The sequence below is a fragment of the Epargyreus clarus genome, unplaced genomic scaffold, assembly GCF_041222505.1.
Source record: "Epargyreus clarus isolate Ecla_fem2 unplaced genomic scaffold, WU_Ecla_fem_2.2 ptg000029l, whole genome shotgun sequence".
Lineage (NCBI taxonomy): Eukaryota > Metazoa > Arthropoda > Insecta > Lepidoptera > Hesperiidae > Epargyreus > Epargyreus clarus.
The window spans coordinates 10,671,116-10,693,257 of record NW_027332235.1 but is presented as its reverse complement, the minus strand read 5'-3'; the positions used below and the strand labels follow the sequence as shown (position 1 = coordinate 10,693,257).

The window sequence follows — 22,142 nt, the reverse complement described above, 5'->3', positions numbered from 1 at the left end:
TAGTATGAGCGATTGGCAAGATTGGATAGTATGCAGGTTATACAGTGTGTTTAATTTTGCATAAAAATTACACAAAATTGGTCATATTCCTTATTGTCTGTGTGTCCCCGTGGGGTATAACACTTACGACTAGCCCCTTATAACGTTGAGAAACGCATACGTAATAAACTTCAAATAGAACTCATTCAATTTGGAGTTGATTACGTCACACCTAGTATCAGGAACGCTTGTTATTTTAATATTTTCAATATATAAAGAAAAGTACACTATCGCAGGTGCATTGTGTTATAATATTATGTGTAATCAATATATGGTGTCTTCTATATGTATTTCAGACATATAAAATGTAGGTTGTAAAACATAAGATACAATTGATGTCTAAGGAATAATAAAACTTATGTCTATTCATAATAGAGCTGTAATTCCATCGGACATTCTGATGGCAGTGAGCTGCTATGAAATTTTACTAAAATGGTTACGTAAATGGTTGGTGAATTAAAGTATTATGGTAAATGGGAATAAAATTAATGGAATTTAAATGTGTAGTGCAAAGAACCAACTATGAATAAGTGCACAGTTCAATCCTATGGTGCTTTGTACGTGTGAGCGGCTGGTTCTAAACTTTAATGATTTTGAATATATTAAAATATGGATATACTTATTACAATGTTGAATGTGGTAGAACTCTTTGTGATTCGTCTCCGAAGCCATTACCGGAACACCAATTTCTGCCTTATAAACGGCAGCAGTAGTGTTGTGCTTCGCTTTGAAGGGTGTGGTAAGGGCACAGATTAATAAATAGTTACTACGTAAGTAAGGGGGACATACTTATCCGAAGCGATCCAACTTAGTTCTCAAAGTAGAAACACATCTGTGGCCATCTGGTGTTGATAACCGATGTTCATGATCGGCAGCAGTTATTTGCTATCAGATGGACTGCGTGCCTTCTTGCGTGAAAATGTATTTTTAAAATTCACATTGTGAAATATCAATAATTAATCGATGCCCGATACTCTGGTACTCTGGTATATTTTAAATTGAATTTCATACCTAAATTTTATGTGAATTTTTGAGTTTAACCTCTGAATACACATATTTAACTTGTAATCAGTATATCCGTCTAATGTATATGGGGAAGAAAATATTTACCTATATCTTGATATCGATGTAAATGAGTACGATGTGTTGTGTTTGTATACATTTACAAAATAGGATTATGGAATTAACTAAATCTTATCTATGATCTACAAGTTCCAAGTAAGTGGGCGTTGTGTTTGGATTTATGATAAAATGGTCACGTGACTTATTTGGATGTGTCCACTATAAGCGATGTTTTATGTAACTATGGTTGTCATCATTTATTTCATCATGAGATTATGGTGAAGTATAATAAAAAATAATCTTTTGTAAGAAACGTGATTTAAAATTATAAACGTGATTGTTTTTGTGTATAAGAATTGTTTTTAATGGTTCTTTGTAATTGTAAGCCTACATATACGTACAAGAAGCATAATTAATTGTCTGTGACCGCTATTATAATATTAAATTAGTGTTTGACGATATAGTTTTGCTTTTTAAAGTAAAGACCCTTCTGTAAAATATGCTTCAAATGGTACAGTTTTAAACCCCTTCTATTGAAATCGTATAGTTTAAACGTTATATTTTGATATTCCCTTGTAGTGATTTTGTACACCTGCTTTATATAAATATATTACGCTTTCTATACTATAGCCATACACTAAGAATTTTCCACATATGAATGCATAAACACCCAGAGGCGGAACATACATCAATTAATTATTTAGACATATGTTGTCTGACCGGGAATCGAACCCGGAACTGTGTGTGTCAGACCGGTGTGGTGAGCGCTCCGCCACGCGCGGGGTCACAATATTTTTATTGATATATTCTATTATAAATGACATAAAACTTATGATTTCCTAATAGCCTATTTTGTAAAGAACCCTTTGCCCTACTCGTGTGATATCACATAATATGACGAAGTACAAAAATGGCTCTGCAAATAATGTCCTTATGTCCTGTTGTATTATTACATAATGATGATGTTATAACTAAATTGCAACCGTTATGTTTATTATTTTTGATATGTATCTTATTTTACACAGCAATTAAAACAAAGTCATTAATGTTCTACTGCTGGGTAGGGGTCGTTTCTCAAAATGAGACGAAATGTTACATAGTATTTAAATACTTTGAGAAAATCATTAAGTTGTGTAGGTTTCTTTGTGATCTCCCTGCGCTGTTTAAGCGTTTCTTATACGTGTATTTATTGTTTCATCGTCCAAATTACAATGTGACAATGTAATTTATATATATGGATTCAACTTGATCTGTCATGGTGATCGGAGATTTTCTTACCAGTCTCGCAGTAAGTAGCTTTACCCAGCAGTGGATATTTAAAGACTTACATATATCACTTATAATTATTTTATTTGCATTCTTTTAAAAAGGTTGCTTATTTATTTTGCGTTATATTCTAAAAAGCAGCATCTTTAGATGTTTTTTTGTGATTGTATAAGGACAATATTGATTAATGTTTATAAAACCGAATTATTTTCTTTAATTTTAGATTATGTTTAAAATATATATTTTATAAGATTTTGTTTGTATCTAAATTCATACGATGATTGAACGTTTAACGTGGCGTGTAATCACTTACAAAGTAAGAAAAAGTATTTGATTAATTTAAAATTAATGGTTAATGTGCAAAATAAAAATGACGTAAATTTAAGTAGGGTTGAGGAAATTTTGATTTCTTTATTGTTTTAAAAACGCAAAATCTTACAGCGTAATGTCTTATGAAATATTATTAATAATCATAAAATGTTTTAATATTATAAGCATTGTGTGGCTCCTAGATTTAGTAGAATAGCTTTAAAAGTAATCATAGATAATATATTTGTAATTGTACATTGAAAATGTGTTCGTCGCAATCATGAAATTTTGCCAGTTATAAAATGTGATCTGAACTTTTAAATTTCCATACAAACAATACAATCTATCTAATGTTGTGCCTAGCTTAGACAATTTCTTTATTTTAGACAGTCAAACGTCGATAAATAAATTCATTCATTCATTCATTCGATCTCTGGTAGGAGAACAATGGATAGATTATTTTAACTGGCGATACATTGATTACTGTTCTTCAATTGCATATAGGTGTATCTAATTTGTCCCTTTGACTATAATATCTTGAATTAATTGCCAAATAAACCACAAGTTCTGTTAAGATGCAAATTTACAAATTCTGTGAACTCCTTTGCTAGATGCTAGTTTTTTACTGACTTATAAAATTGGAAAAAATATTTGGAAAAAATAAAATTAATTTTCGACTGGGACTTACTTGTTTTATTCTCATTTTATTTACCCATTTTTAGCAGTAACTCAAAGACTAACTAAATGCAGCATGTTGATATAATATTAATATGAATTGTAATCATAATATGAATAAATAATACATCATTTTTAATCCCTGTTCATAAATGATTGTTAGATACAATATGTCCTCTAGCTGCTTAATTGCAGTCCGCCCCAGGCCTCGATAATAATTAAATATATATAACCGTAACGTAACGTAACTTTTCAGCGTTACCGTTTCCGTTACAAGACGCGTTACACCAAATACGTTACCCTCTCTCAAGGAGCGCCTAAAAAATTGCATTTGTGGCCAACCTGGGATAGGAATCTAATCTTATCTGGGGTTTATCACAGATGCCAATGGGCGCCCACTTACCATTAGAAGGTCTACATGCTTGTATGCTAGTACTATAATAAAAAAGTTTCACTTACAGGCATGTAACACTAAACCAGAAATGTTCTAAAAATAAAAGGGAGGTAATAAAACACGTATTTTTTTAAATTTGTTTTATAAAACATAATAAATACAGGCTTAACGTAATGGATAACAAATAAGGTGGGTACGCTACCAAATGTTCAGGACGGCAAGTGTCTTTGGAACCACGTGGCGACTGTACAATGATCGATCTAATTATTACATTTCAAAAAAGAGATTTTCAATATTCATCTCAAATATAGAGGAAGTAACCAAATAAAACACACGTAATAGGTAATAAGTTCTGAAGAGGTGCTGACTGACTAAGGCCCGTTACTAACCAATTCAGTCTCGAATTTTTACTTACCCACGTCGCAATTTGGGAATTGCTAGTGAAGAAATTATTTGGTAAGTAGAGTTAGACTGATTACTATTAACAGGCGTAAGATCATGTTATATCGATGTATTAACATTGCTTATTTGGTCACTTATTATTTTTAAACGTGTCTACAAGTGATGAATATAAAAAATCCTTTTCTTTTCTAAATTCATGGTTAAGTGGCTCCTTTGTTGAAACTGAAAGTTAGAAAATCTTTTTAAACGAAACTCGATTTTTTTTCAACGTTACCCTGTTTATTTAATTGGACGCAGTAATAATTCGATTATAGGCAACACGATTGTAAACAATAGTAAAACCTGTCTCAATAAAGATCAAAATTGCAACCTTATTTTGTTTCTCACTTACATATGGAAAATGAGCGAGAGGTGAATAGAGCCGCCAGTTTGTATTTTAACATTTATTGAAACAAGGTAACATTAGTATCATCCGCGCCAAACTGCTAGTCCGCTCTGAAGTTGTTGCGCACAACTACAAGCATATATTCGTAGCACAATTCGCTATTCGACGCGACTCGTTTCTATATTCAGAGCGGACTAGCAGCTTGGCGCGAACTATACAAGGTAACATTAGTATATTTCACTATTAAATAAGTATCAACGTAAAATACTTTATTTATTCCACCACGTTTCAGCAAGAACTAGGCCTCTTACCCACACTATCAATTCAAAACAATCATTTTCATACACACAACGTTAAACAAATTTAATATTAAAATCATTGCACAGCGTCCACAAATTTCACATCCAATATATCTTAGGTTATCATCCAATTAATCTTAGATACTAAAACTGCGTCGACGAAACTATATTTCGAGAAATCCAGCCAAAACTCAGCAATATTGCATATTAAAAATACAAATTGTGACATAATTATTTGAGATTGCGAGTTGTGACATTCCACGAGACGTTTTACATAAAATATAAAAACAGCTTTGCGTTTCAATTTTCGTATTCCAATATAAATATGATATAATACAGATGCGGCCTACAATTTTTAGCGTAATAAATATATTTCGCAGAACTTTAATGCAAATAAATGATTGGAAACTTTTAATATTGCATTTTATTCAGAATAATCTTTCCTATATATCTTTGAATGTTTTTTTTCATTTGAAACTTTCTTACGGAAGACTCGGAAGACCGGCTAAAACACCGGGTAAAAAAGATAAATTGGTTCAATAAAAAATGTAATTCAAAATGGCAGCTTACACACACACATCGCGCTCACCAATCAAGAACGCGCGGTAAAAAGAAATCCGCACTTACGATTACAATTTTATCGAAACCATTTTACACATTTTTTGTCAGCCGCGTCTGTTTACAACTGTAGTCGATACTATGACAGGATACATAATAAAAGGGAAAAACAAAAATTTGTAGCCTGTATTCTAAGGGGGAATAACTGCGACACGAACTAATGCTTGTCATATTAACAAATCTTACAAATATTGTAAATGAATATTAAGTGTTATAAACGTGTTTACAAAACTAAGTCCCGACTGCGACCGACGAGCTGAGTAATCTGTAGTCAGTCTTGATGTGAAAATATATAATACTTAAATTATTCCGTTGGTATGTAGCTGCTTAGAAATTGTCTGGTTCCACAACCGATATCTAAGTAGTCGATAGACACATAATCAAAGTAGTATAATCAGAGGTTATCAATAAAAGTAACGGACCAACTTGTGGCATTTTCAGCTGCAATTATAAAGACACATTTCAACAATATTTAAAAATACCTAAGTATGAAATCCCGAATCAAATGTATTTCTTTATTCTATTAATAGTGATACTATTACCACTTAATAAAATAAAAAACAATAGTACGTATTGTCACATAGTGAAATGCAATTTCAAACCAGCCAAAAATATAGTTTTCTTTTATAAAATCACGAGTAAGTTATGATTTTTTTATAAAGAAAAAAAAATAACAATAAATACTTCCAAACAACGATTGTAGAACCGGATCGATCGAGGGATTGTAATAATAACGAAAATACTATAAAAATATACAAGAGCGCTCAGTCGGCGATAGTCGGATGGATCTAAGAAGCTACGCGAAGATTGCACTTACAATAATACGAAAAACGGACGATTATCTGCTGTATTTTATGTACTATGCATATGCAACGGTACAAAATGTTAATTATAAGTAGTGTGGTACAAAATTCGGCCTTTGGAGCCTATAATTCTTACAAAAGCAAATCTTTAAAAAAGTCAAAGGCTTCACGAGGCATTGTACATGCTTATAACTTCGTCATAATATTTGAAAAGAGTAAAATGATACACAACATTATTCATTCAAGCCGAACATTTTTAAAAATAAATTGACACATGTTTCATAACTACCCACCAGAATAAGGGTAAAGTAAGGTAAAGGTAAGGTTTTTAAAAATATCGGACTTATAAGAGACATAAATAAATGTGGTTTTAATCAAAAATGTTCGATGCTCTTTACAAACATTTCGTAACGTTCATATGCACATATTATTATAGCAGACAAATCGTGCGCACGTCGCTTAAAATGAATGACATTAAAAATGACTAGTAGACAGTTAGTACCACTATTATACTCGATTTAAATAGCTTAAACAAGAATAATGCAATGAAATATATCTATTCGGATGTCAGTATCGAATCAATGACCAAAAACACTACGCACCGTGATTGTATTACATTATTTTTTTATTAGAGTAAATATCTACAACACTTTTAAATGAAATTATAGACGTAAAACCGATTCATTTACGTGCCCAGAGCTCCTAAGGATCCTGCTGTATTTAGGCTTGGACTGCTATAAGTCTTGACATACTTAGTGCATCTGAGAATTGATTCTTTTTCCAACATGCGTCAAAAGTATTTTTTTTTACTATGTTGTGTCGTAACATCGTCTGTCTATAATAATAAAAAACCAAAAGGATCACGGGTTCCAAATGTAAGGGTATAATGTACATATTTTAACTTTAAGTGGAATATGGTCTACGTCTTACGTCTACGAAAAAAGACGTAGCTTTTTTCAAAAATCTTCGAGCGTATTTGGTCATTAGATTATCATAAACATAATTATTACACTATTTATAAAATACAACAGATCTTTTACTACTGTACTCCTACTTTTTCTATATTTTTGGAAATAATTTTAAAAAACATTACGCCTGCCAGTGTATACACATACAAAAGTCCTTTGGAAACGGAATAAAATTAAAAATAAAATACAAGCGTAGTGAGAGATTCGATGAGGCACTATCACCGATGTGAAGTTCATACACGGTAAGAAAATATTGAATTTTCATTAGATAAATTCTTGCTTGCACATCAAAAAGGAAAAAATATAAAAATGTGTCATTTGGTCATATCTATTGAATGTCATTTTTTCTTGAAAATAACAGAGTGGATTGGAATCCACAAAAAAAAATTATAAAACATATTTTAATAGGCCAATGAGATATTGAAATTTGACAATAATTAAAGCGAATATAATTAAAAATTCTAAAAATCGCAATATTCGAAAACTCTATACTTCCAAACCGTGTACAAACTATTACAATAGTTACAATAAAAATAACCCTTAACATACAAGGCATTGTTCACATTCCGATACATAACTAAAAATAAATTAATATAATTTTAAAAATCACTGGCATTACAGCAGTCGTCACACAATCATCGTTGAATAATGCTAAATAATATACTTAATGTTAGCGTGATTACTTAGTTACAATACAGATCTCTAAAGGTCAAGGGTGATATAGTCCGCGCCAAACTTCTAGTCCGCTCTGAAGTTATGTAGCCGCGGGCGAAAGCGGGCTGCGGAGGGTGCCGGGAGGCCCGTATCTACAATTTGCTATTGCGACGCGACTCGTTTCTATATTCGGAGCGGACTAGCAGTTCGCGCGGACTCTACAACTTTAAGTATAAAAGGAAATACCATAAGCTCCATAAAATACCCTTTTGTTCAAAAAGCGTATGTGTTAAAAAATCTTTAAAAGAAATTAAAAAGCAAAATCAGTGCTCGTACAAAGGATAAAATAACATAATTATAAAATATAAAACAAAGAAGGTAGATTAAAGCTTGTTTTTAAGTGTAGGTGTGTTAAAATAAAATGGTCCTCCGAGCCGGATAGTGTTCTACTTTAAACTATTCGGGTATCTTTCTAAACTCTCCTGCATATACTATTTAATTAAGATATTTTCATACCATCAGAGTCTACATTATTTATTACTGAATACATTATATTGTATAAGTATCGTTACTCTAGAATTCGTTATTTTTCGTTATAAAACATTCTATATTAACGAAACATACGAGTTAGAATACAATGGAATCATAAATTGGTGTTTGGTAATTTAAAACATGATCTCTATTAAGAAAGTTAATTGTGATAATAAACAAAATAAAGTTTAAATTTAAAAGACAAAATAAATACTAAGGATCAAATTATAAGAAATGAAATTTGTGACCATAGAAGCAGGTACTAATTATTACACATAAATAGATGGCAGTGTGTGATTTTCAACGACATATATAATATTATAAAGGGTCTCATTACAAATACTTATTTGTTAAATTCGTATGATTACATTATGCAGCGAATGACTTACCGGATTCTGTTAATTATTGCTAAAAGTAATCAAAACTTATTCTAAATAAAACGTGCACTTAATATAAATAGAGTGTCAATATATTTAAAAAAAACACCAGTACTAAAGCTAAGGGTACGCACGCACGACACGCGATAGCCAATGATAAGCGATTAAATATATTTTGTATATACTGCCTGTTAGTAATATTCAATCTTAACCATTTTTAGTCTAATTCAAAATTTCATTAGGTAGACAAAAATTGACAATATTCGAACTTTGGCAGACAAAATTGGTTAAGGTTAGGTTAGGTTAGGTTGATTATTAAAAACGGGCTTTAAGAACGCTGGTATACTTCTATCTTGTTCAACATTGTCCACGATTAAAATAACGCCACAACATTTTTTAAAACTTTACATAAAAAATGCGTATCCCTTTATTCATGACGTGAATCAATTTTAACAAATAATTGTTTTTAAATACGCCATAAGTCCGAGAGATCTCAAACTATTTGTCTCTATAAACGAAGTAGGTTATTCAAAATATGTTCAGAATAATGTCAGCAATCCATTTTGCATAAAAAGATCTTCATTCTTCACTTTGGTTTTTAAAAAAAACAGGCATATACAAGCGCTGAACTATCCATACTTAAGTTTAGCAGCGAAAACGTCATTCAATCATTCAATGACAACTGAATGAATGAATGATTTCCATCGTCGCTTGTTGCTCTGTTGTTGCCATTATGTGGCTCGCTTGTGGCTATTGCGTGGCGCATGTGACCGTAATATCTACATCTACAAACAAGCGTTTCTCACAGAACCAAATTCTTTGAATACAACAGTCGCCTTAAGATAATCCTGATTTTATTACTTATTAATTTAAGAACAACACAAGAACAACACTCACTTATAATCTCAATGACGATGATTTCATCCATATAAAAAATATCAAATAAATATTAGCTTTATACAGTATTATATTATTATTATATGCTGTTTATAATTCGAGAACATCTCAATATTCTGAAATATAAAATCATTCCACCATGACTTGGTTATATTTCTTAGGTACTTTATTCCAAATTAACAATGTCTTTGCCCAAGTCAATCTACAAATGTTAGATTTTAAAAAGAAAATCATACCAAAATAATTAATTTACCAAGCCTTTTCTATTGATAACTTGACACCATAATAGTTGTAAGAACGCTTCCATAAAGACCAGATCATAAAGCCAAGATTACAAGTGAGTAGTGCCTTAAAATGGATTGTCTTTTACGCGTCAGAAATATCACATGGGGCCAATATTACTCCAATAGCCGCACTATTTCCTAGAGCACTTCCATTTACGCCACCTTTGTACGTATATTAATTTCACCTTCTTAAAACTAAACATTCATCATAAATGCGTTTCATCGGTATTTTCTCACTAACAAATGCAATTATTTGTCAAAAATCTATAAGGTATTGTTATTATTAATTAATAATTATCATATAACATGATATTAAGTTACGCTGTGTCACTGACGGGCATTTCCAATACGACCAACTTTCGCACGTTATTAATAATCAATCTATCCATTGTTTTGCGTTCCAAAGATCGATATTAAATTTCTGTCTCAAACTGTGTCAAATTACAATATTGTAGGCAAAACATTACATAGATTGATTAATTACTGGCATTTGCGACCAAAGTTTATAAACTAACGACAATTGCACAATCGCATCCCAATATAACACCATTGTAACATCTCCTAAGCATTTACTCAACATAAATATAATTTAGAAAATTGAATAATAATATTATAGTTCATAAAAATGCGTGAATCCTATTATTACTTTTTCTAATATGACAGTAAATTAAATAGTCATATTTTCTATGAAGACGTGTGTCTTTTTTATTATCATATTGTTCTAAAGTGACGTAACATGGAAGGCTCCTAACCAGCCAATCGTGAGCTCTCAAACTCGTATAATAATCAACAATTTCATACAAAGCTCATAAAAATAAATATACACCAAGCAACGTTGTCTTTTTCATTGACGCGAACATAATTTCTTTTATACAAGCTTTTACACAATGACATGATGGAATAATATTCAGGTATATAAATTGAGACAATTTCTGTAATTATAATCTTAGTTCAATATATTTCGAAATATGCATTTATGTTAAAAAAAATGCCGTGGAAAGTGGGTTTAGTTCGTTTTGATGGATGCTGTGAAACTAATAAGGATTAAGAATAGATCCAGGTGATTATTCAGCGGTGTTTCAATACGAAGTTGTTAATCTTTAAACTCCATATGACATGTATTTAGATGAATGTAGTGACAGTATATGTCACACAAACACACACATAGACATAATGATCGGAGCGGTCATCATTCTCATTTGACATGGACAAAATACCGAGTTCGATACCGGTCAGTCAATCATCTAAATGTACTTACGGCACAGTGAAATCTAAAGGGGAATTTAATTGTAATATGTGTCACAACGCCCGTCACATATAGACCAATAGTGGTTTTCGAAAGGATTACATAATGATTTAAATATATAACGTAGGCGGTTCTGGGTTCGATTATTACCGGCCAAGTAAACAAATAAATAATTAATTAAAATTTCGATTTTGGATGTTTGTATACTAGTCTATGTATGTGTTTACAGCACCCATAACATAGTTGAGTATAAAACATTATATTATTTTACAATTTGTGTGTACCTGAGTATCACTCCACCAGCCTCGCAAACATTACCCTTACAGCTAACAGAATAGAGCTCGCCCGCTATCATTCGACGATGCGCTCCCTCTCGGGTTCGGCGTCTATACTGGCGGTCGTTTCGTCCTCTATGACACACTCCGTGCGTTCGATGTCTATTTCCACTTCGTTCGGGTTTTCGCTGTTAAGTCAATATACAAAGTTTATATACCTTTGAGCTAGTAAGAAAATAAACTCAGAGTCTGCTATTAAAGTATGCAAAAAGAGTTTGAAGTAAACATATAATTTCGTTTTCAACTTCATCTACTCTAAACTCAAAACTAATAGCTGTTATAAGGAATATTTTCACTAAATATTTATTGATAATCCATCGTCACAGTCATTTCTGTACTATACTAATACTTTCAGTTGATTAGTGATGTCCACAGACATCTTAAGGTAACTAATAATCAAAACCTAATATTCTCAATATTTTTGGTCTTTCAAGCCGAATCTAGAACATAAGTGACTTACACAGGGTCGCAGGGCATTGGTGAGGTGGCGGCGGGTACACTGGCGGCCGACAGCGCCAGCGACTGCGGCCGCTTCAGCCAACTGCAACGCTCCTCCTGATTACACATATCGAGAACTTTCATATATAAAGTTTAAAATATTACACATGGAGTTTTACAAGCAGTTGTAACAGCATAGTTAAATTAATAATAAATGTACGTCGGAAAAGTTATGTTAGGTATCTTGGTAGAGTCTGCGTAAAACTACTAGTCCGCTCTGAATATAGAAATGAATCGCGTCGACATAGTAAATTGTATGAATACCTACATACCATACCTACGTACTACTACTTGCTCGCAACAACTTCAGAGCGGACTAGCAATTTGGTGTGGACTATATCTTGGTTTACTTAATTTGACAAGTCAAGTTTCAATTACACCTCCCTTATTAATAGTATCAACCTCTACTAACTACAGTGCTTACTAATGATTCTGAAAGATGTTATAAGACAATGTTATTACCTGCGGCGTGATAACTGCCGTAATGTCAGTTTGTGTCGCGCGGGGCTCCGCTCGGGGCTCCGGGCGACTCCGCTGACCAACTGCACGTAACACTTCCTGCATGGAGCCCTGTAGCTCCACTATCTGCAATCATGGATTACGTCATCACTGCAGATACCAATAAATACAGATGTCTAACAGAAGTGTTTCCAAGGTTTGGCTACTACTTTATGTATCTCACTGATGGACACAATTATTTTCTTAACTGAAAGCAGCCTGATAACCTAGAAGCAATATCGAGCACGGTACGACAATCAAATATGTGATAGTAGTAGACAATTTTATGCGTATTTCCCTTCAAAAGGCAACTTAAACCGTTGGTACTGGTTGGTTATGGAAAAAATCAATATAAATTGTTTAAAAACACCAGACATATATTAATGGTTAATCCATATTTGCCCTAATCCCTACTGAAGATAATTGTGTGGAAGATACTTTTACCTCAATTTTTTTTAGGTTATACTGAAATTGCAACTATAAATACACTGATATTAAAAAAAATCAAGTCTTTTCTTAGATTCAAGTATTTGAGTCGATACCTGTGCTTGCAAGTTGAAGCATGTTTCAGTGAGTTGCCGCAACACCTCCGCGTTATCGTCTATGTCTACCACCTTCTGCTTCTGAGTATCTGAAACAAAAAAAATCGAAATAAAAAATGATTTACACATAACATGGATATTTCTACCACAATTAATCATTCTTTTTAATTCTACTCTTAAGAGTTATGTGGCAAAATTTACCTTTTCTTTTAATTTGTCATATAATATTGCTTCCCAGAATTTCATCCTTATAAGCAACACTACCCGATGATAGAATATTATAAGGTGTGTTTTTTTTGTCTAAATAATTACATTACATACATTCGAGTCCCGGCAAGGGAAAAATATAAAACACTTCTGATGCAATTTTATATTTTTATCAAAATCGGCCTGGTAACTCCTTTCAGCATTTTTCCGATAATACTTATAATTTCAGATGTGGCACTGAACCCATTTGAAAAATTCACCCTATATATTTCAATTAAATCAGTGTAGCTCTAATGATAAGATTGAAATGTTGAAAGAGTACGCTAAAAAAGTATCCCTCCTTTTTGTGAAAATATTTTTCATATTATAGAAAAAGCTCTGGTGGTTTCAAAGCTTGAAGTGTTCTATTTCCATAAATAATTTTAGTCCTTACCCGCAGTTTGCAAGGTGGAGACCTTCTTCCACAGTGCATTGATGGCCTGCATCTGCAACTGCTGTATTTTCCTCTCGCTCTCCAACGCCGCTTTGGTTGCCTCCATATCACAGGTTAATCGTCTGAAATTTGAGTTTTTTTTATCTATCATGCTTCATATGGTGGTAGAATGGTTTGTGGTTCGATTCCGGCGACACCACCGCTACACCTATTTCTGCCTAATAACGGCAATGTTAGGCGCTGCTGTGTTCTGGTTAGATAGGTGCGGTAAGAGAGACATACTTTTACGAGGCGTTTCAGCTTAGTCATCAGGCGTAGCGGCGCATCTGTGGCTGACATCAGGTAGGAATCGAATCCTATCTGGGTTTGGTTACAGATGTCCATGGGCGACAGTAGCCTTACGGTGGACTGCACGCTCGTCTGCTTCTCCTATATTATATAAAAAAATGCTTATCTGCTACTCTTACATCATAAAAAAAATTGACATACATTCCTTAACTGTAGTTACCGTATAGTCCGCGCCAAACTGCTAGTCCGCTCTGAATATAGAAACGAGAAGCGTCGCAATAGCAAATTGTAGATATTAGCGGGACGAAGACAGCGCGGGACCCACGGGTACATAGCTGTGTTAGTGTGTCCTTCCATTGCTACGGACTATGTGCTTGTAGTTGTGTTCGACCGCATTGGTTCTCTGAGTGCGCGCAACAACTTCAGAGCGGACTAGAAGTTTGGCGCGGATTAAACGTCTCTGATTGAACTTAACCGGTTCTACCACTTTTCTAATACAGCCATTTGACACCCTAACAATGGTACCTACCATAACTAAACTTCACTTATAACTACTCTACAATACTGACTGTATGTGTTGCCGGGCCCGTGCCGCCTGTATAGCATGCAGGATCCTCAGCGTGTCCCTGTTGAGGTTCCGGCTGCGGTACCCGCGCCACACCTTCTGTATGGTCACTGCGGCGAGGCTCTCCGCGCTCATCTTCCTCTGCCGCCGTTGGTTCGATGCCAGCTTTATTATTTCTAGCTTGTCCGGGTCTATTTGGTCTGCCTCCTGTGAAATCAATTTATAATTAATGGACTGTTATGTAAGATCTTCTATGGTAAAGCAGAATTAGCGGTGAAATGTCAAACGAATATATTCAATAGAGGCGTAATGTACCGAATAGAGAATACAGTCTCATCCCCACCTCCCCTGCCCCAGCGGCAATTTTTAAGGGGCGGCATTATTTTCTAAATTACATGATAATAATTATAGTCTCAAAACTAAAAATCACGGTATAATTGCACAAGGAAAATCGTTAATCCTGATTCCTGACGATCCTGATGAGGAGAATGGGATAGAAATATTAAAGTCGTGTATTGTCATCGGTTCTTGATAATTGTTAAAAATTTTAAATTAATCGGACCGTTCAAAGTGAGTAATAATCTAGTTAAAAGATTCCGTTACATACATACATAGATAAAACCCAAGCTAATAAAATTAAGCTTAAAAAAGCGTATTAAAAATAGGAACTGTGTAGTTCGTCCTATTTTAAAAACACCTACCTATTTCGCTATTTGTGCTAATCTACATAATCATAATTTAAATAAATTTGATTTCACATGTAAAAGGAAAAAAATAATGCTTATACTCGTATAATATGCCCATATATCCTGAGAATAAACAGTATACCTGTTATACTTGCCTTATTATCAGTCATGCCATTAAGCTTCTTCTCATCGCCTTTCGCGTCCAGTTTCGTAAGGCTGCCTTTCCGCTGTTCCATCTTAGACTTCAATTTAGGCGACGAAGTAGCACTCTTGGTCAACTTCGGGGAACTCTTATGGTTTTTATTCACTGTTGAGGGCTGAGTTATCTGCCTCGGCCTGTCCTCCTGTGTACTACTATTACTAGATTGTGATGACGTGTTTGATACGCTGTTGGGCTTTGGTATAGTTCTTTGTATATCGTAGATGGGGTCTTGGTAGTCTGGACTCATCAGTGATTCCGGTACTGGTACCATCTTTGACGCGGCCTCCAGTGAGTGGTTCACTGGTTTTGGTTGCGGTTGAGGTTGTGGTGGTTCTGTTGTGAAATAAAAACATCATCATTATTAATCATTGACTCTACAACTTGTTCATGCATACACAGTACCCGCGTTGAGATAAGAACTATTTGGTTTTTTAATACAAGACAAATATATTTCATACATGAATTATAACTTCTCTTTCTTGGATTACGGAATTATTGGTATTTCTATTGTTGTCCTATAGCAGAAGTGCTGAATGCTAGTGTATTTAAATTAGAAGACATACGGATAATCTATGTATCTTTGCTCTTGGGGCTAGCTATTTAATTGCATGCTCTGTGGTTGACATCAGATTCTCAGACACTCAGGCAGGCGTGACCATGAACAGATAGTAGATAAACTGCATGCTCGTCTGTTACTCCGATAGTATTCTATTGTAGCACTTAAAAAGTAACTCACCTGTAACTTTCTCCCTGATGTCTCGTTTATCAGCACACATGAGCCCGGGCGAGTCGAAGCTCTGGCTCATAGCGGGGGGTATGGCGGGCAGCTCGCCGGAACACGACATCGACATAGGATGTGCCGGTGAACCAGACTTGCTCAGCACCGCGTGGTAGCTGGAGGAGAGGCGGTCTGGTGAGCGGCCCATGTGGCGCGAGGCTATGCGGGCTGGGGGAAATGGAATAGTCTTATTATTAATATAAAAGCATGCACGAATATCATTCAACTAATCATGCATTGTCACCCAAACCAAACATAGTAGTGTGGTATCTATGCAAAATGCTCCATTGGTTGAGGTAACAGGTTTTAATTTCAGTTGCAGGAATTAACCCCTCCATAAATAACTACGGACATCTATATTCGTTATTTTTGGTCGTACGACAAAAATTTATAGAAATTTCTATGTAAATAATAGTTGAAAACCTTATTAATTAAAACTTGAAAATAATTTACGCCCCTTTTTCAAGATGGCGGCCGAATGTCAAAAATTTTAACCCCACATGCTATATAAAACAAACAATAAAATGGCGTCCTCTGACAACACAAATCTAAAATTTTAATGGACTAATAATAATGGTAATAGGATTGTGCACATACCATCACATTATACTTATACTACTCGTATATTACTCACATTGCATTCTTGGTGATTGTAATTTTGTTTTGATTGGACTGTGGTTTTGGTCTTTTAATTGCTGTTGATGATGCTGAGCCTAAAAAATATACACAAATAAATAATAGTATATTGCATCATATTCATTATTAAATTGACAATAACTCAGGAAAAATCAGGAATCTGACTATACGATGGACAATAGACACAAGTATATAAGAGCTCACGCACAACAATCAATCAAACAAAGAAACATATGTACATACATATCCACAAAAATAAACACGCATGCAAGCACACCCAGGATATATTAATTAATCAGATATCTATACCCACTGAGAACCTCCTACAAATTTAGGCACATACCTTGCTTAAAATAAGCCTCAATTTCCTCTGATCTTCTGTTTCCAGCGCATCGGCAGTGAGTGGACAGGTGGCAGCTAAGTATTCACAGAGCTCGTTCTGTTGACCGGCGTGGTAATACCGCCCTTTGCCTTGACTGTACAACCATTCTGCTTTGAGGCTGGAACAAAATTTTATATTGGGATATTTACAGAAAGTTATTATGTGGGACTGAAAGACAGCAAGATCTGTCCAAGTTGGTGATGTATTAGCGACATCTCTTAATTACTTTTGTCTATTAACAGATTTTTTCAACTGTGAAATTTATGATTTAAAAGTTACATTTCATTTAATAATCAGCAATCAGTAATTTATTGCTAAAACAACAGGTACAAAAAATTATGGTGTTTACAATGGTAGTGGTTTCACTGTGTAAGACTTAAAAATGTTAAATATACAATATTTAATTGTCATTTTTGTGTCATACAAAAGAACTGCAAAAATAATTTCAGGTTGTTTATATAAATATAGAAGTTGTCTTAAAAATTAATATACTATTTAAATGATTGTTGAAATGCATCTATGAGAGATACATTTTAATATAGATGAAAGTGCTTACCTTTCAATAGCGCTGACGATAAACCCATCAATTGATTTGACGCTCATCATCCAATTCAGCACAAATGGCCTGTAGTCAAACCCCCTGTTACATATGTGTTAAGGAAATTGAATAATTGTGTACTCTTATTTTATGCACTCTAATACGAATGACTTTGTTAGCATCAAACTACATAGTTTTAAAAAGTTGTTTTAAAGTCGACAAGAACAAATATCTCCTTTATGGTTTTAAGTAGAAAATAAGTCTAAAAATGCGAATTATATGCATATAACGCATGTGTAATACACAAATTTGTCATATATGATAAGGGACCATAGTATAGTATTTTTAGCGAGTGCTATAAATAGTATTCAACATACACATTGTAACACACACTGTGAAGCTGATATATGAGTTGTTCATTCTTCCATATTAAAATACTGCAATTTACTTAGCGAACCTTAACATTAATATTCACAAAAATATATTGCACCAATTTTATTGCTCCCATACAAAAAAGGATACAATTTATCCTTGCCGGCCATCGCGACACACGGATTCCCCTGTATGGTGAAGCTGTCCAGCTCACTCAAGTGCACCAAGTGTGATACCTCATTGAGATCCTGGATGGTGTTATGGCCTAATCCTAAATGAGATAGGTTGCCGGGCAAGTAGCGGTCGCACTGACGCAGGTCGGTTATCCGGTTTCGCTCTAAATTCAGATGCTGGAAAATAATTGATTAGCTTTTAAACTTTGTGGTTGCTATGGGTTCTGATATAACTGTTTCTAGCCTAGAATACCTATAATTCATCACTGTATTAGCTTAAGCATTAGATTGGCTTGAGAGTCCAATTGGTCCAAGTTGAGAGAAGATGAATTTCTCACCCACTCAACACATAGTAAAGGTCTTACTACACAAATTATGCAGCACGAATATAGTATAAGTGTTAGAAAATTTGTATGGTCTGGAGATAAATATTTTGATATTATTACACCACCTAAAAATAAATGTGAAAAAGTCATTTCAAACACTTTCCCACCCCACTAAACGTCCGGCCCATGATAGACAGTCAAACATATATTTAGCTTGTCTTTTAGATGCTCCATAATAAATGTAGGTTAGTAGCCAACTCATTTACTTATCTACTTTTGGAAGCCCAGGGAAACTTATTTTTATTGGCACGTATCCAACAGATTAACCTATTAAGGATTGCACTAAAACTTGATATTGCTTGAACTGATATTGCCTGTGAAATACCAGGAGAAAAGAGACATAGAGTGGATGAAGACTTCTTAACTAATTATACTTATTTTAAGTAAAAATTTTATAACTATATACACAAAATCAGAACTCTTTGTGCTTCAACTCAAAAGGCACCTATTTCTGCATAATAACAACAGTGTTAAGTGCTGCTGTGTTCTGGTATGAAGGGTTTAGTAAGTGAGACATATATTTTTCAGTTTTTTTACTTAGACCTCAAAGATAGCAATGTATCTGTGGTCTATCTCATGTAAATTTAATCTTATCTGGGGTTGATTATAGATGTAGATGTATGAAGGTGGGAGAACCTTTTGTGGTTCGACTCCGGCGGCACCACCACCACAACAACAGTATTAGGCGCTGCTGTGTTCGGTTTTGAAGAGTGTGGTAAGGGAGACATACTTTTCCAAGGCGTTCCAGCCTAGCCCTCAAGGGTAGCAGTGCATCTGTGGCCGGCCTCAGGTAGGAATATCTAATACTACCTGGGGTTGATCACAGATGTCTATGGGCGGCAGTAGCCACTTACCATCAGGTGGACTGCATGCTCGTCCTACTACGCTTATTATAAAAAAAAAAATGCCCATGGATGGCAGCAGCCATTTTCCATCTTACTAAAAATATAAGAATAATTTAATATCTTACAATTATAAAGTAATTCGTATTTATTACACTACTTACCTTTAAGTTCTTCAAATAAGATATATCAGCAATATATGATATTTGATTGTTGGACAAATCTAAGTGTTCCAGGTGTATATTGTGATTTAGGTGTTCTATAGATTTGATATTGTTACCTGCAAAATAAATTAACCATCATAATGTAAAAGAAGATTTGAAAGTAAATCTTAATACTTGATAGAACCATAGATTAGTAAAGATACTTCACCGCCTTGAAATTGAATGAAGCCACAAATGGCTTATTATCGTAAGTTCTTTTTTTGAATTCTTGACAAATAATAACATTTTTAGAGAAAATTTACGAATAAATAACTAATACTGCGTAATTTACATGAATTTACATAATAAATAAATAATTATTTCAAATATTTTAGGGATATTTTAGCACGGAGCCGTGGCAAAACTTTTTTACGCAAGTATTTCAATTCTCAAAACTGTGCACATTTTCTAGTTAGGAGTGAGTAATCTTTACTAATCTATGGATAGAACATAGTCATACACACTCATATTATCTTTCTTAATTTAAAATAAATAATTTTCTTACATCCTAACTTCCTAACCAATATTATTATTAATATAATAAAATTAAAAGAAGGATAAAAGCTAGTATTCAATACAGACAAACAGGAATATACCTCTAGCGTAAATGTTTTTCTCGGTGTATATAATTAAATGTAATTAACTGTTCCCTTAAATAAATAATCAATCTTTGCTAAATAAATAATCAAACTAAATATATCTTTAAATAATAAATAGTAACAATAACTGTATTAACTTACCAGCCAATTTAAGAACTTTAAGATATATCATATCTTTTAACCCTTCAATCTGGAGGATACCATTATTGTTGAGTGCTAGGACCCTGATGTTGGTGAGTCGCAACACCCCATGCATTCGGACCAAGAAATTGTTGCATATTGACAACTGAAACATAAAATGTGTTTTAAAATATTGTTATTTTCTATGAACTCCTCTACAATTAAAGCATTTTTAAAACATGAATATTTTTTGACTGTAAAAGTTTTTTTTTAGTAAACTAAACTAAAAAAAAACTTTGCTTAACACAATATAATAAAAAAATTGAATAAAAGATTATTCAGATATTATTTATAACAAATATCTTTATGCAGGTTATACTAACCTTGGTTGGTATACTGTTATTTAATAATTAAGACTAAAATGGAAATTTATTGCATTGCATTCAAATTTGCAACCTACATAAAGAAAAGCCTAGACTAAGAACAATGGAAATTACCATAGTAATTAACATATTTTAATAGATTAAGTACAAGCACTAGATATATGTGTAAACTAGATATAACTCTAACATATAAAATATATAAAACCACAAGAGGTAAAGAATAAGATTTTTTTTAAAGATGCGTGTTATAAATTAATAGAAAATACAGCGAAAAAATAAACTGTGTGCACAAACCATAATAGAAAGCTAATGAAATATTTTTATGTATTTTATTGACGCTAATAGATGTACTGCTGTTAAATTCCATTGTTTACAAAGCCCGCCAATCAAATATAATGGAGAAGATTATTCTAATAAGAAAGAGTGTTTACGTTTTCAACTCGGCTGTATGTATCGATGTTATCCAGGCGTTGTAACTCATTCTGGTCGAGAATTAAATTAATTATAGTCTTGGACTCCTCTGCAGGCGCTTTCTCCACTTTCTTCAGCCCACGCCTCGAGAGATCCAGTGTTTCATTCTTCGAATCATCTGCCATCCAAAATTATATATTACCAACACCAATCCTTTATTTCTGCCCACCAACAAAATTTAACTTACCCATCTTTCGTTCTATTACAGCATCTTTTTAATTTTAAATAGCGACAATGATGCAATTCCAGTTTTCCACTTAAATCAACACTCGTTCAGTATCGTAATTTCTGATCATCACAATTCACAACTATAATTTTCAATAACTTGTCAACTCCCTGACATATTTGTTTTTTTAATTTTCGATCATCACCTACATAAACTTTTGTAGGATGTTTGTATTATGTAACATCATTTAATTTATGGTTACTTGTATTATTATATATTAGAATTTTACATTTCAATAAATACTTTATGCCACACCTAATCCAAATAATCAACCTAATTTTATTAGTTTTGGAACTGATCCGGGATCCCAATTAAATTGACAATCTGACAGACTACAAGTGCGTTCACAAATGAGCAATATGCGTGCATGTACGTGACGTCATTAAATATTAATTACGAACGTGCTCATAACTTTTTTAGTGATGTTTCATATGCAGCTGTAATATGGTATCGATATATCTAGAAAAATCTATTTTTATGAATAATAAGAGTATTTAATGATAAGAACAATATATTTGATACTTTTTAACACTAAATTCAAATATTATTTCGAAGGAGAATTAGTTCTTT

At 33.3% G+C, this 22,142-nt stretch overlaps 1 protein-coding gene across 1 annotated transcript; it reads right to left on the bottom strand.

Moving 5' to 3' along the window:
* Positions 1-11,199: 11,199 nt before the first annotated feature.
* On the bottom strand, positions 11,200-21,858 carry Cep97 (centrosomal protein 97kDa). Its single transcript, XM_073089496.1, has 16 exons — positions 21,534-21,858; positions 21,307-21,464; positions 20,514-20,658; positions 19,735-19,850; positions 18,320-18,519; positions 17,816-17,899; positions 17,221-17,377; positions 16,876-16,954; positions 16,200-16,409; positions 15,417-15,796; positions 14,580-14,779; positions 13,723-13,844; positions 13,083-13,171; positions 12,505-12,627; positions 12,005-12,099; positions 11,200-11,672 (listed from the first exon to the last, which is right to left on the bottom strand). The coding sequence occupies exons 1-16, from the start codon at positions 21,535-21,537 to the stop codon at positions 11,561-11,563; spliced, it is 2,274 nt and encodes a 757-aa protein (XP_072945597.1). The 5' UTR covers positions 21,538-21,858; the 3' UTR covers positions 11,200-11,560.
* Positions 21,859-22,142: the final 284 nt, after the last annotated feature.

Excerpts from the sequence above, each read along its gene's own strand:
- Cep97 (XM_073089496.1), bottom strand. Across the intron at positions 14,780-15,416 it reads ATGGCATGACTGATAATAAG|GCAGACCAAATAGACCCGGA; the intron begins GCAAGTATAACA and ends ATTTCACAGGAG. Across the intron at positions 12,628-13,082 it reads GCTTCAACTTGCAAGCACAG|ATAGTGGAGCTACAGGGCTC; the intron begins GTATCGACTCAA and ends CCATGATTGCAG.